Genomic DNA, 16,708 nt, shown 5'->3' with positions numbered 1-16,708 from the left:
TAAGTGATGTCCTCATGTTAAACACGACTCCATCCTGCATCATGAAGGCCACCTACCACCACATGATCACTTTTGAGTAACTTTAGATAAAAAAAAAAGTGAAGGTGAGATACATAAGAATAAAAGGATATAGATCACAAATGATTCTTAGTATATGTAAGCTTAGGTGAATAAATGTCCAACAGTCACCTATAAATGTTCAATGATCACGAATAAATGTATAACAATCATATTCCAATGGCTAGAGGTCCACAGTTAGATAACTGCCAAAACAATTAAGCATCCAACGGTCCAATAATGGCTAACTCATTTACGAGTCTAACGGTCAACAATCAATTCTCTAACAACTACTACTACGCCTTCATCCCAAAACTAATTGGGGTCGGCCATATGAACCAACAAAGAAAATCATTATGGGTCTTCCACAAGAATCCTTCTCCTCCATTCATTTCTATCCAATGCCATGTCCAAACCACCGTAAACGATTCTCTCTCATCTTATTTTCAATTCTCTAACAGCTAATTTAAAATAATACAGAAAGTCAAAGTCAAAACAGACATGACCATGAGCTCGGCTTAACTACATAGTTTGGTCAAAGAAAAGTTAACATGATTAAGAGTTTAGGTCAGGTTAATGCATAAGTTTGAGAAAATTCCAACGGAATCTCCAAGAACTTGAACTAAAAATCTCTCTGCCATGAGAATGAGCTTCCTATTAGCTCTTGTTCCAGTGTCATAGTAAAACAAAAAAATTGCAAAAATGAATCCTCAATTCACCAAAAAATTCCTCAACAGTAGCTAGTTTACAACATACCCCGGAACCTTGATGAATTTGACCATGTAGATGCTGATGTGAAAAAAATAAATAAAAGATAAAAGGCAGCAGCACCCTGTTCCTAGTCCCCATAACTCATGTCTTCATCGTCGTCAACCTCCACATCTGCTTCATCTGAGCCACCTAGTAGTGTTAAGAAAATGAGAACAGCAACAAGCTGTGTTATCAAGAAATACTTTGATCTTCTTCTGAATGCCTTCTCTTCCTCGGTTCTTTCCTTCTTGGGCTTGCTTTTGGGCTTATTACCTGCACAAACACTCAGTCACAATCAACATGTGGATGGGCACTTACCCAAAAAACAAAATTTGGGTTGTAACTGAAACAAACGCCCATGAATGTCAATTAAAATTTTGTGCATAACCCGGGAAAAAAAAAGTGCACGGCAATTTTGCTGTTGATCCATGTTTTGTCATAAGTTCATAACCACTAAATAAGCATATCCATCAAATAACCACTAAACACATCAAAATTTTGCATACAGCTCACTGCTTATGATACAAACCCTAAAAACAACCCCTCAGGCAAGAAGGTACCATCAATCAATTTGTGTTGCTTAAATTCTACTGCTGTCAGCTATAAATTTATCTCATCACTTACTTCCATATGGTGCAGGTCTTCTCCTTGGCGTTGATGATGTCAAAGGGTCAAAAGGAGATCTGGGAACAGAAGATGAACCACTTTCCAACAAATCTAGCTTCAAATGCTCTGAATATGTAACAAGATTTTCATGTCTTGTGAGCTGGGACCTCAATGTAGATGAATCCTAAATTATTTGATAAAAAGTAATTAGTGAAATTAAAACGGTTGAGATGCAAAAGAATCAGCGCACTCAAAGGAAGGAGAAGATATAAATGGTCACAATTTTTCAAAATCTTTAAAAAAATGCTAAAAAACTCAAATCAGCATAATGTAAAATATCAATCAATAAATGACTAATCCTATTCCAGAATGTACTATAGTGACAATCTTAAATAAACAACACTTCATTTGAAGTTCAATAAATGACTAATCTCATTCCACCATGCACTGTGGTGACAATCTTAATGTTTGAAAACAATATCCAAATATGCCTATCCAGATTTATCAGAATGATTTGCTAATCACCCAGCAATTATGAAATGCAAAATTAGACAATAGGCAAAGATTACAGCATTTTTCTTAATAGTACTCACAGCTAAAGCATGAAGAACAAGAAGTGCATGTCCAAGGAAACCAGCATCCAGACTTGTTGGCCTGACAAAATATCAAAACAACCAAGGTAAACTAAAAGTCGTATATATTGGCAGTTGACCAAGCTTTAAGAGAGAACTTTGCTTTGTGATGAGAAGAACTGAAAAACTGAATACCTATTGTCAAAGAAGAAATTATTCTCCCCCAACTTTGTGGAGAGTGCCTCATATGCCATGGTAGCCCTCCTGAAAATCTGTGCACAATAACGATGTCAATCAATTCTTGCTCCCCATTCCTGGGATAACTTTTGGCTCACACAAGGGATTCAATCCATGAAAAAATACTAGAAGACCTATAAATAACAGCATCAGGTGGTGCATTTAAGGCATTTCGGTGATGCTCAAAAGTTAAAAAGTTCAGCCTTTTTTAATTAAATTTTTTGCTGAGAATAGCACTCAAAACATTTTTGAAATGTCACTTGAACCTCAAGTTATTGTTCTGAAAAAAAAAGAAAAACACATTTGTCAAACCAATTTTTGAGAGCCTTATAAATCATATAATCTCTCTCTCTCTCTCTCTCTCTCTCTCTCTCTCTCTCTCTCTCTCTCTCTCTCAAATTTTACGGAGGATAGTGGGCGGTCATTGTTTGAAACAGTGATGACAACCCATACCAAAATCCTGGCAAACTATGTCAAGAAATAGCACTGAAGAATGCAAGATATAGCCTGCATTTTCCATGCATTCTGGCCATGGAACAACAAGATAATGCAAGGATAGTTTCAACAACATTGGAAGAAATTCTCCCATAATTTTCTGATGACAATGATGGTGATAATAGTGTATAATCCAAGGTTGTCCGTATTGTACAGTTTTGTATCGTACGATACAGTACAATATATCATTACTATTTAGAATATCAACACGATACACACTTGTATTGTACAGTACGGGGTGTATCATACAATATAAGGTCAACACTATGAAAAAATGGTCAAATCATAATTTTTCAGTTTTGGATTTGAAAGACCTCTTGAGGGATAAGTCCCTATTTTTTGTAGAGGCCATTAGAGAGGTATCCACGCACCCTAGGATTCATTAGAGCGATTTGGGTGCCGATTTGTGTGCAAGGGAAAGAGCTTTTGTGGTTTACTAAAGTAAAAGTGCATTTCCACCATTTTTCAGTCAAGGAAGTGGGTTAAGGTAAAAAATCTTTATTATAAGTAATATTACAAAGCTACACTCAAAAATTAGAGATTTATATCAAGGTAGAAATCAGGATCCACACTCCAACAAAGATGGCATCAGATGATCCGGCATGGCAATGAAGCACTCAAGTAATGAGTGAAAACCGATTGAAAATCGAGTGAAACTATTGCCATAATATTTTTGTTTATGTAATATGAAAGTATGAGTCTTGTGGCATGTTCTTAATTGCAAGATATTTAATATTTTGTATTGCTCTTGTGAGATAGTTGATGTTTAATGATGTCTTATGCACCTCATAGAGACATAAACGCTTCATATGTTTTTTTTTTTTGTATTTTGTGCAATTCATCATTGTCTCATGTGTTATGATTTTTTTAGAATTTTTGTTATTTTTTATTATTTTTTTAGAATTTTAAGTTTTCTTTCCAAAAATTATGATTTTTTATGATTTGATACTATATGTATCTTACTTTGGGCCCAACCTATTAGATTTTGAATCTCCAGGTCCTTCCACGCGTGAGATCTGAAAAACAGAGAGAGAGAGAGAGAAAGGGAGAGAGAAGTTGGGAGAAACCGATACCCCTTCAGCAATAGGGTCGGCTGCTATGTATTCCTTCATATTAACAAGAGATTACAAAATTTTAGGGTACTAAAATACCCCTCATTACAATAATCAATATTACATAATGCCATTAATGAAGAAGTGGATGTCACGGGTCCTGGATCTTCAGATCCATGACCCGTAACCGAGAAAACACTTCTTTTCACCCTCCCTCAAGTTGTGCATGATCTTGAATCATGAACAACTTGCCTTTTAACATCCAAAATCTGTCTTTTGTCAATCCTTTTCTAAATATATCCGCCACTTGATCTGTAGTTCGAACAAATTCAGGCTCAATCTCTTTCTCTTCTACCTTTTGTCTCACAAAATGTTGGTCTATTTCAATATGTTTGGCACGACTGTGATGGATTGGATTAAAAGACATACTAATGGCGCTCTGGTTGTCACACAGAAGAAGTGATCGAGATATCGATTCTCCGACTTCTGTCAGTAGATGTCTAACCCAAGTAGCCTCAGCAGTGGCGGCTGCCATTGACCTGTATTCAGCCTCTGTACTGGATCTGGCAACAGCCTTTTGTTTCTTACTACTCCAAGAAACCAAATTCATCCCAACAAATACACAATAGCCTGATACTGATCTGCGTTCATCTGGATCTCCCGCCCAGTCCGCGTCAGAATAAATAGTGATCTCATGTGCACTTTGCCCATTTGTCTTTCGCTTATATGTGAGACCATCCCCAACCGTTCCCTTCAGATATCGTAGTATCCGTTTAACTGCTTCCATATGCCCTTCACATGGGGCATGCATAAACTGAGAAACTTGATTCACGGAGTAGACTATATCAGGGCGAGTAAAAGTGAGGTATTGTAACATACCCACTATGCTACGGTACTGTGTGGGATTATCAAATGGATCTCCGTCTTGAGAGCTAAGCCTTTGATGAAGAACGCTAGGAGTGCTCAAGGGCTTGCAGTCTTTCATACCCGATTTATTGAGAACATCAATGGTATACTTATGTTGAGTGAGAGTCATTTTTTCAGAGGAACTGTCGACTTCAATTCCAAGAAAGTACCGTAGTTTGCCAAGGTCCTTCATTTTGAACCTCTGATTCAAGAGATGTTTGACTTCTTCAATGTGCTCATTGGAACTGCCAGTAATGATAATATCATTCACATATATCAACAACAGAGTAATTGTGTCTTGGTTCTTAAATATAAATAAGGAGTGGTCAAGAAGAGATTTCTTAAAACCATACTTTTGTATTTCAAGAGAAAAGCTGTCAAACCAAGATCGAGATGCCTGCTTCAATCCATATATCGCCCTTTTTAGTCTGCAGACATATTTTGTAGGATTACCTTCTGCGTAACCTGTGGGTTGTTCCATGTAAACTTCTTCTCTCAAATCTCCATGAAGAAAAGCATTCTTCACATCAAGTTGGCTAATGGTCCATTGGTGTTCAATGGCTAAAGAAAGTATGACTCGGATTGTCCTCATCCTCACAACTGGACTAAAGGTTTCATCATAATCCTGTCCTTGCTCCTGTGTAAAACCTTTGACTACAAGTCTCGCCTTGTATCGCTCTATAGTCCCATCCGGTTTATACTTTATTTTGTACACCCATTTCGAACCAACAACGTTTCTGTCAGGTGGTCTTGATACGACATCCCACGTACCACATTCATGTAGAGCTTCCATCTCCTCATTCATTGCTTCAATCCATCTTCTGGAATTTGATGCTTGAGAGAACGTTGTGGGTTCATCTTCTTTATTCAAGGCTGTTAGAAAGAGTTGAAAATCTAATGAGAAATTTTCATAACTGACCCACCTTTCAATTGGATGGCGAGAACGTGTGGATCTTCTAGTATCAACAATGTTGGATGTTGAGGATGCGTCCATGTCTGAATCAACTATGGTGGGTGACTCTCTTCCTCGTCGAGTATAGACAAGACCTTTATACCTTCCTGGATTCAAAGTTGAGTCGGTATTTTCATGATCAATCATTCCATCAGTAGACACAAGTGTCTTATCCTTTTGAATGCAATTTGAGCAAGCATCACTAGCTCCTGAGAGAAGTTCATAATTCAACCAAGGATAATAAGCCTCAACTCTATGTTTTGATTCTGAAGAATTAGTACATCGACAATCAAAATTCAATTCATCGAAGATGACATTTCTTGATATTTTGATGCGCTTGCTCACCGGATCATAGCACCTGTACCCTTTATAGTCATCAGCATAACCCACAAACCTGCACTTTAAAGCCTTGTCCTGAAACTTATGTCTCCTTGAACTATCAACATGAACATAACATAAACATCCAAAGACATGCAAATCATGGTAGTTGGGGTGTATACCAAAAAGAGACAAGGAGACTTGTTTTCCAAAATAGTCATGGGCAATCGATTTATCACATGAACTGCAGAATGAAAGGCCTCTGTCCATAAAGTGATCGGAAGATTACTGTCATGCATCATGCTCATCGCACTCTCAACAATATGGCGATGCTTCCTTTCAGCAATCCCATTCTGCTGAGGTGTGTGTGGGCAAGACACCTTTTTTCTTATCCCATTACTTTGAAGAAAGTTAGTAAAGTCAATGAAAGAGAATTCACCTCCTCCGTCACATTGGAAACTTAGGATGTTTTCAGAAAATTGGTTTTTGACAAAGGAATGGAAGTTACGGAACAACTTGAAAGTCTCGGATTTATGTTTCATGAAAAATATCCAGGAATAACGAGAATAATTGTCAACAAATAAAAGATAATATCTAGTTCCAGACATGGAAGCAACTGGAGCAGGCCCCCAAACATCAGAACAGATAGTCTCAAAAGGTCTTGAAGCTCTTTTATTGATAGAATGAAATGGTAAAACATGACTCTTACATAAGAGACAACTAGAACATTTATTGTCATTGACATTTATTCCTAGACTTGACTTGGGAATAAGATTATTCGAAACAAGCTTTTCAATGAAACTACTACTGCAGTGACCTAGACGACCATGCCAAAGATTTGGCTTATTGATTTCAGAGACACTAAAAACGCATGTAGGATTTTCAGAAGACAACGATGATTGGAGCTTCAAGTTTGGATCTGCAGAGCTAACATGTGCTGAAGGATCTTCTTGAAAAACATACATATTGCCTTGTCGTTTTCCTCTAGCGAACGTCTCCTTCGTGTAGAGATCCTTAACAAGAACAGAAGAAGGAGTAAATTCAACTGAGGCTTTGACATCATCAACAAGTTTAGAAACTGAAACAATGTTTTTCTTGATATTAGGAGCATAAAGAACATTTGAAAGATTGATGGAAGATTCGGGCAAGGGTATGATGGAGTTTCCAATATGCGAGACAGAGTGGTGTGATCCATCTCCAGTAACTATACTACTTCTACCAATGTAAGGAACAAGTTTTAGGAGCTTACATGCATCACCAGTAACATGAGTCGCTGCGCCAGAGTCCACATACCAAGTACCTTGCTCATTCTGTTTCAGATTCAATTCTGCTAAGGCTGATAACAACAACTCTTTTACTTCTTCATTGGTCCTTGTACTGTCTGTGCCTCTTTTTGCTTCAGTTTGTGTTGATTTTCCTTTATTTAAGGGATTGAACCAGCAGTTGGCTTTGATGTGCCCCATTTTATTACACAGAAAGCAAGTAGGGATTGGCCTCTGTCTTTGTGAGTTGGTATATGAGTTGGGTGTAGGCAATAATCCACGACCGCCATGGCTACTTCTCCCTTGTGCTCCTTTTCCCTTGATATCATAGCTTCCTCGTCCTCGTGCATAAGTAACCCCTTTAGCAAGAACTTCTTGTCCCCAGTTTGCATAGATGATTCTTCAGAAAATCCCTTTAGATTCATCTCATATTGTAACAATTTTGCGGGCAGATCTTCAAAGTTGGGCAGCTCAGGTAAACATAATAGAGAAGTGACAATCATATGATAGTCGTGTCCCAATCCACTGAGGGTTTGTTGTACCAAATCTTTATCAGAAACTGTACTTCCAACAACTGCTAACTGATCTGTGATAACCTTCATTTTGTTCAAATATTCCATGATGGACATGGAATCCTTTCTTAGCATTTGAAATTCTCTTTTAAGAAACATAATCCTGGCCTGAGAAACCTGTGAGTATGTCTGAACTAGTCTGTTCCAAAGTTGCATGGCAGTGCAGTCATCTGGAATGGCTACAAGAACCTCTTGTGACAGTGTTGATGTAATATAAGCAACAAGCGCTTGGTCTCTTTTCATCCAAGCCACAAATTCAGGATTTCTAACATATACAGTAGTAGCTTCCCCTTTGTTGTCCCTTTCTTCTTGTGATAGGAACTCAGGAGGAACTGGAATAGATCCATCCAGGTGTCCAGAAAGATCCTGACTCCTAATGAAAGGTATGATTTGCCTCTTCCAAGTCAAGAAATTACCATTATTTAATTTTTCAGACACGAGTTGACTGAGAAAACTGGAAGAAAGAACTGATTGACTAGGAAGTGAATTCATGTTTCACAGAATAAAGAAAGTATTCAGCACAATCTGCTTAAACCTGCAGTTTTTTTTTTTTTTTTTGCAGGAACTAACTCAGATCGATGCTATCAGACTGCAGAAACTAATTCAGATTGCTGATATGAAACAGAAATTGAATGTCAATCAGATTTCTGATTTGATATGAATGAAACAGAAAATGAATGTATCGGCTTAATTAAGGATGCAGCTGAATCAAAATAGGACCCTGCGTGATTAGATCACGCTGCTAGCAACAGCAATAAACTAGATATGCGAGTGACAGAATGAGAAAAAGGACCCTGCGTGATTAGATCACGCTGTTATCAACCGCGATAAACTAGGTATTTGGGTCGAAAATCTGGATTGAGTTATTTAAGGGATAGAAAGAAGGCTGTGGAGTCGAAAATCCAAATCTGGATTGAGTTACTCAGGAGATAGAAAGAAGGTTGTGGGGAATCGAGATTCAGCCACCACCGAGGTAAAAGAAAAATAGAAAGAGGCGAAAAGAAGACTGTGAGAAGAAGAAGCCAGATCTGAATCAGATCTGATTATCTTCAGATCTGATAGAGAAGAAAGGGATGTGGGGGGTCGTTCGTGAACCAAAAAAAAAAATGAAAATAGGGAACGAAGGGATATGTTCTTGACTTAGAAGAAGAAATCGAGAAGAATAGATCTATCGGACGTACCTTTTGAGATCAATTCCAGTTTCAACTGAAGCGTGGCTTTGATACCATGTTAGATTTTAAATCTCCAGGTCCTTCCACGCGTGAGATCTGAAAAACAGAGAGAGAGAGAGAGAGAGAAAGGGAGAGAGAAGTTGGGAGAAACCGATACCCCTTCAGCAATAGGGTCGGCTGCTGTGTATTCCTTCATATTAACAAGAGATTACAAAATTTTAGGGTACTAAAATACTCCTCATTACAATAATCAATATTACATAATGCCATTAATGAAGAAGTGGATGTCACGGGTCCTGGATCTTCAGATCCATGACCCGTAACCGAGAAAACACTTCTTTTCACAACCAATATGGGCTACGATACAATACGTACAACCTTGGTATGATCACTATGGTAATGGTGATGGTGGGATGAAGTTGATAATAGCAATGGTCTTAAAAACTGGAGATTGTACTTGGTGAATGGTGGTGATGAAGAAGATTACAAACATTTTTGTATAAAAGACGTTGCAAGAAGTTGATGATTCATGAGTGGTGGTGGTTGTTAAAATGTAAACTGCAATATATATATATATATATATATATATATATATATATATATATATATTATTTAATATTATTATATTTTCTTTTATTATTTTCTTTTTCTATTTTTTATTTTCTTTTATTATTTTCTTTTTCTATTTTTTATTTTCTTTTTTTAGCATCTAGTTCAATAGAAACTAGATATTTTGATCCAGTCAAGTTCCTGTTGGAACTTGACTTTGCAAGTAGCTGTTGGACTGTAGTCCAACAGCTATAATAAATGTTGTTGGACTATAGTCCAACAGCTATAATAATAAATGTTGTTGGACTGTAGTCCAACAGCTATATTAAGAGACGTTGGAATCGAACGTCTCTTTTTGGAGAGCTCAAAATGAGCTCTCCTCTCTCTCCCATTTTTTTGTATATATAGGGGTGAACCCCTTCAATGTAAATAACCATGCTTCTTAAGCATTTTGTTCATGAATAAAGTATTATTTATTTTTCAAGTGTTCTTCCCTTTATACCCTTTCAAGGGTCATGCTTGTAGTGTCTCCAATAGACACTTGTTTGTGAGTTATTTGTGCATTTGTTGAAGACCACCATTTTATTATAGTGGTCATGCAGCAAAAGGACATGATGACAGTGATGGTGGTGTGTGTCTGGAGAGAGAGAGAGAGAGATGATGATGATGATGACAAAAAATTTAATAAGATGAAAACGGTAGGGGTAAATAGTGATGATAATGAAAAACCATGATGGTGATTTATAATCTATATCAGATATAATACTGAAAAAATGCAATAGTCTAAAAATATCACCTATTTTGAAAATGTTGCATTTTTATCACAATATCAACATGATAAAAACAATACTTTTGCATTGATTTTATATTATTTATGCTTTTATTTATCTTTATACATTTATATGCTGATATTTTCCTTCCCAGGGAAAGCGATATTTTTCAAAATATCACAAGATTTCTCTGAATGCTTTGAACCTCACCGAGGACATGGCATTGGATAGAAATGATTGGAGGAGAAGGATTCATGTGGAAGACCCAGAATGATTTTCTTTGTTGGTTCATATCACCGACCCCAATTGTTTTGGGATAAAGGCGTAGTTGTTGTTGTTGTTGTATCACAAGATTTCTCTGAGAACAAGATATGTGACATTTATGATGATGATGATGATGATGATGATGATGATGATGATGATGATGATGATGATGAATATTTATTTAATATAAAATGATAAAAGTAATTTTTGCATCCAAACACCCATTTATTTATTTGGTTTTAAGAAATTAATGTTTGATTTCTTCCAAAAATACATTTCTAAAAAAAACTGAATTTTCAAGAAAAAACAACATGAACAGACAAAGAAAACCATTTGTCCAGCGTATGACAGAAGCACATGCCGAAGAGTCTCAGAAGGAAAGTAATAGAATTCACCTTCACATAGGAGTTTAAAAATATATACCTCAGCCTCCCTTTCTGCAGTATTGGATTTTGTAATCCCAAGTCGTTGTTTCGCAGCTTGAGTTTGCTTCCAGTGAAGAACCTTGCCAACTACCCATGGAAGATCAGAGAAATAAATCTGATGAGCTGTACTTCCATCAGAACCTACCCAGAGTTCATATATTAATGCATCTGCAAGCCACGAGCTAATCATTGCCCTCATTGCTAACCATTCTGGAACAGAGTGACTAGGAAGTTTTGAATCCATATCAACTATTCCATCTTCTTTTAAGCCTTCAATGACCCCACCCTTTTCACTGTTGAATGCCACATAATCACCATATTCAACTATGGGTAAGTCTTCTGTAGAGAAAATGAGGCTAGCGTCAGAGACATGATAGTAACACATTGGGCCTCAACAAGGATTTAAAATTTCAAATGTACAAATTCAAAGACAAGCCTAACAAGGAGAACAATCATCATGAGAAACAACTATAGATTGCATCAGCAAGCTGATTTCGCACGTAGTAGGTCTATGACAGTAGATGGATTATAAAAAAATGAAACCACAATATCATCGAACCTAAACTTAATAATAGCATAGTTATAAACTTATAATTACCATTAGAAAGCACAATATTAATATATCATCAACAACATCAGAATATACATTGTTCAGAGGGTATGCAGGTAACTGTAGCTTTCTAATTAATCATCAGTAACGGCTGTGCGGAAACAGCTATGGAAGCTTGACAAACTCATGAATAGGGTGTTCTGAATTAAAAAGAAAAAAGCAGAATGGCCAGGATGTCCAATTAATATATGTGAAGAACTAATACCTCAAATTGTCATGCATGAGTGTGAAATATGATCCGATGGAAAGGAGTGGGAAACCATGAGAAGGAAGAAGAAAAAGTAAGGGAAACTAAAAAGGATATTACAAACAAATTAAATCAAAATAATAAATGAAGACAAAGGACAACAAAAAGATAGAAAAGAAGGGAACAACAACAGGATATAAGATTCCCTCTATAAAGGAAGAATATAAGAACTCTAAAGGGCCGCCACTGCCACATGTGAAGGTGTATACAATCAGAGACATCACTCAGGAAGTCTCCCGCCCTATGAAAACATGGAAGATGTGAGAAATCAAAGATAATGGGGCTCGTCTAATGCATATTAGAAAATTCCCAAAAATAACTCATTCTCATAGAGCCATAGGATATCTTGGCATTCTCTTGAACCATATGACCAGTAGTGAGGCGTAGAATTCTTTTGTTTGTAATGTCAAATAATTTAGGAACAAGCTTGCACAGAAGAAAGAGGAATGCAATAACACATGAAGAAAAAGAATACTAGTCTGAAGACGAACAATCACACTTCGGTGAGAATTGTGTGAATTTGGGGTCATCTCGGTTTGGCACCAGATTGATTGACTTGGCAGACCAATCCCATTCTTTTCCAGAAAGCAGAACTTGGATTAAGGGAACATCCCAGTTGAAAAAATGGCCTTCACATCCACGATTTTGCAATCTTAATGCATCTTATATAGGCTTATGCAAGTTTTACTTGTTATAGACCAATTCAACCGAGTTTATGCCAAGTCTTAGGATATTTCAAGCACTTGCTGAGTCTATGATAGAAAGGCATGCTGATCCAATAAAAAAAAACTTCCATATGTGAGTCAAATCTTAAACCTTGATTATGATAGCAAAAGCCCATTCTGCAAATGCCCTCACATACAACAATATGTCACACAAAAGCTCCTCACTCAAGATGGTGCCTTGATCATAGCACTGGTTATCTTGAATAATGGTTGCTCAATATAAAGTTTAGTTCCTATTTCTTCAAACTATGGAGAACATGGTGCATAGTTGACATTGTCTCAGGGAAAGAAGCCTCTGAAGATGTAAATTATTTCCTTTGTGATGATGATCACAACAATATTTAATTGTGGCTTAAAAGACAAAAGGATTGAACAAAGATAGTTCCCCGTCCAAACAACTGGTATTGATCAATGAGACTCGGCATGTATTCTATGAATTCATGCAAACTATAAACTGACTGACATTTAACAAAGTTAATAGCAGTCGGTCAAAGCTTCGACTCACTGAGTCTATGACAGACTCATACTCCAACTTTGCTTGGGAAATTTATATAAGCAAGAAGGAAGAAACAAGTTTGTTTTCACATCTGAAAGATCTTCTTTAATGTGATTTGCCATTAGCATATATAGTAATGCATCTTTCGCCCCATCAGCAGAAGAACTTGGTACTTCTAAAAGGCCTGTAAGTCATTAATGTTCAACCAGATTGTGGATTTGTGATATAGCTAAATGTCTCATGGAAAAGAATAAGGTGTAGAACAACATCCAATCAACGGAAAGATACTATAATAGAATCCATTCAAGAAGTTTTCTCATAAACTTGATGTCACAAAGTTTTCTCAAGTTAACAGATGCTTTTGATGCCATTAATGATGTAACAATTGTGTAAACTGTACCCACAAGGGCTCTGCTCATCTGGCAGGGGCAACTTGTGAATGTCACCAAGTTGACGGGACGTCACAATTTTGAAACCCATGGATGGCGTCTCTTGCCGCAAGGTCGAAGATGGGTATACTCCCCAGTGGGCAGCAGTTGACTGGCATTTGGTTTTAACCAAAGGCCAGTCAATGTGCCGTAGCTGATAGGGGGGAGGGAGGTTCACTTGGATTATCCAAAAAAAAAAATTTGTGTAAACTGCTCAACATGATTCAAGAGGTAGAAAAGATAATTTTTGTGTCAGTAGCAACCACCGTGACCATCTTCCTAGACAACTTATTGAGAGAAATAGAGAGAGGAACAAAGATTTGCATATGGTTTTTATTGATTTGGAGAAGGCAAACAATAGAGTACCTAGGGACGTTCTCTGGTGGACAATGATGAAGAAAGGTGTTTCTCTCAAGTACATTAGTATAATTAAGGATATGTATGAAGGAGTAGTAACCAATGTCCGCACTTGTGAAGGGGTGACAACCAATTTTCCTATAATGGTTGGGTTACATCAAGGATCTGCTTTAAGCCCTTTCCTATTTGCTATAGTGATGGATGAGCTTACGAGATCTATTCAAGAAAATGTATCGTGGTGTATGTTGTGTGGTGTATGTTGTTTGCTGATGATATTGTTTTGATTGATGAGTCTAGAGTTGGGGTTAATGCTAAGTTAAAATTATGGAGACGGACATTGGAAGCAAGAGGTTTTAAGTTGAGTAAGAGAAAGACAGAATATATGGAATGTCGGTTTAGTAAGCAACGAAGTAGTGATGGGAGTGTAGTGTAGTGAAGCTTGGTGAGCAAGAAATACCGGTGGATGATTGTTTCAAATATTTGGGATCTATCATTCAAAAGTATGGAAAAATTGATGGAGATGTAAATCATAGGATAAAGGTTTGGTGGATGAAATGGAAAAGTGCAACTGGAGTGTTGTGCGATTGTAGAATTCCATTGGGGTTGAAGGAAAAGTTTTATAGGACGACTATTAGGCCCGCTTTACTATATGGTAAGGAATGTTGGGCTGCCAAGCGACATTATATTTAAAAAATGAGTATAGTTGAGATGCGTATGCTTAGATGGATATGTGGAAATACAATAAAAGATAAGATTCGGAACGAGAAGATACGTAAGAAGGTAGGCGTTGCATCCATTGAAAATAAGATGAGAGAGAATCGTTTACGGTGGTTTGGACATATTCGACGAAGGCCTAATGATGCTTCAGTTAGAAGGATGGAGAAATGGGAAAATATATTAGTTAAAAGAGGTCGGGGTAGGCCTAGGAAGACTTGGATGAAGATGATAGGAAAGGATATGAATGCTTTGAACCTCACCGAGGACATGGCATTGGATAGAAATGATTGGAGGAGAAGGATTCATGTGGAAGACCCAGAATGATTTTCTTTGTTGGTTCATATCGCCGACCCCAATTGTTTTGGGATGAAGGCGTAGTTGTTGTTGTAGCAACGACCGTGACCAATATCAGTCTGGGAGATGTCTCAACGGGGGCTGTCCCCAAAAAGAAACTAAAAGTCAGTGGTCTTTTAAATAGAATCTAAGGGGTAATTTAAAAATAAAAAATAAAATTTCAGAACTTCCAAAATGAATACCTTATGAAAGACTGATATTTTCAATATTGCATCTTTTCAAACATTCTGATATTCTGCCCTTTCAAAATCCTGTAAAAACGTGATAATTTCAATTTCTTACAGCAGGGAATTTTTGACAGACGATCAAAACATTGCATTGAATCTCGTCTACAGTATACTGCATTGGACTCACTATTGGAACATGTTAAGAAATTGACAACTCACTAATTCATAATTGAAAAGATAATATTGGTTAAATGAGGCAATAGGGATCAATTAATCAAACACCCTCCTCCACCAACCACTCTTCCCTTCCTCTTCCACGCACAAACCACAAAAAGTCCAAAGTAATTCAAGTTCACATTAAAAACAATTCATCAAAATGAACATTTGTAAATACCATCAACGCCGTCATGATTAACACACCAAGGGAAGAAAAGCATTGCGTTCTTACCAAAAAATTAAAACATACAAATAGCGTTACGCAGTAAGAATCGTGCTTAAGATTCTTAAGATTCCTATGAACATTTACTGTACACACGAATTATGCACAACAAAATGAAAGGACAAATAAGAAAAATCACACCTAGAAAATTCAATATCAGATGCAATATCATCAAACCAAGAGAACCTAACTCGTAGAAAACGAAATTGCGCAACAAACACGCAAAAAAAAGAGATGGATACTCACCCGAATCGGGGTTTGTGGTATCGAAGCAAACGTCGAACGCCACGCCGGAAATCTTGAGGTAAATGTAAACCGGCAGACAAGATGGGCAGCCCGTCGGGAGGCCGAAACACGGTTTTCTCGCGACGAGGACGAGATTCTCACACTGCCCACGATTGCCCATGGCTTCAAAACTGGAGATAAAGAGAAAGATTGGCGAAAGATGGGAAGAAAGAAAAAAAAAACTATGGAGGAGATTGAGAGAAACAATTGGGTAGGACTACACCAACATGCGAAATGAAGATTAGTGAGGGAAGAGGGAGAGAGGAGAAGGAGGGTGATGGTTTTCTGGGAAGTGTTTGGGGGCGAATTGGAGGGAAGGCGTCGTAGGGAAGGAATTTATCGTCTTAAAGAGGCACCACCGAGCTGTTTTGGTTAAGTTTGTAACAGGGTTTTGCTTGGGGAGGAAGTCCTTGAAAGAGTCTAGGGCTGCCACCGCATCGGGTCCAGGTGAGATCCAGACCCGTAACTGATTGAACTTTCATGGGTGATGGGACATCGGATACTTTTGGGCGGGAAATCATTGAAGCTCAACCTAGAAACTAAATTCCTAATTCTGGATATTGGGCGTAGGGGTGTCAACGGGTTAGATCTGGTTAGGACCAGATAGATCGGTACCCAGATCTGACTTTGAGGTTCAGGTACTGGTCTACCATAAAGAGTAGTATATTTATCACTATACCCGGATCCTATAGGGTTTGGTACAGGTCAGATCCAGTTAAACCTGACCCATTGACACTCCTAGTTACATGGGTTTTTTTTTTGGCAATTCTTTGACTGCTCACCTGACTTCTGCACACTATCCCTAGTCAGTGAATGACTACTCTACAAATTATATTAAAAGATTAGATAAAATCATACAAACTAATTGTACTAAACAAGGTTGATTTCAGCTGCATACTGGTTCACCTCTTGTGTAAAACCAGC

The 16,708-nt window shown here is 37.4% G+C and overlaps 1 protein-coding gene across 1 annotated transcript; it reads right to left on the bottom strand.

The window, feature by feature from the left end:
* Nucleotides 1-644: 644 nt before the first annotated feature.
* LOC149815351 (mitochondrial outer membrane import complex protein METAXIN-like) lies at nt 645-16,170 on the bottom strand. The gene is made up of 6 exons (XM_089988662.1): nt 15,746-16,170; nt 10,958-11,298; nt 2,181-2,257; nt 2,007-2,067; nt 1,432-1,597; nt 645-1,080 (listed from the first exon to the last, which is right to left on the bottom strand). Exons 1-6 carry the CDS (start codon nt 15,903-15,905, stop codon nt 896-898), a joined length of 990 nt encoding a protein of 329 aa, XP_089844788.1. The 5' UTR covers nt 15,906-16,170; the 3' UTR covers nt 645-895.
* Between the last annotated feature and the right edge of the window lie 538 nt (nt 16,171-16,708).

Source organism: Nuphar pumila, chromosome 15, assembly GCF_984573655.1.
Source record: "Nuphar pumila chromosome 15, dmNupPumi1.hap1.1, whole genome shotgun sequence".
Classification (NCBI taxonomy): domain Eukaryota; kingdom Viridiplantae; phylum Streptophyta; class Magnoliopsida; order Nymphaeales; family Nymphaeaceae; genus Nuphar; species Nuphar pumila.
The sequence above is the reverse complement of the archived record's forward strand: the minus strand, read 5'-3'. Positions and strand labels throughout refer to the sequence as shown.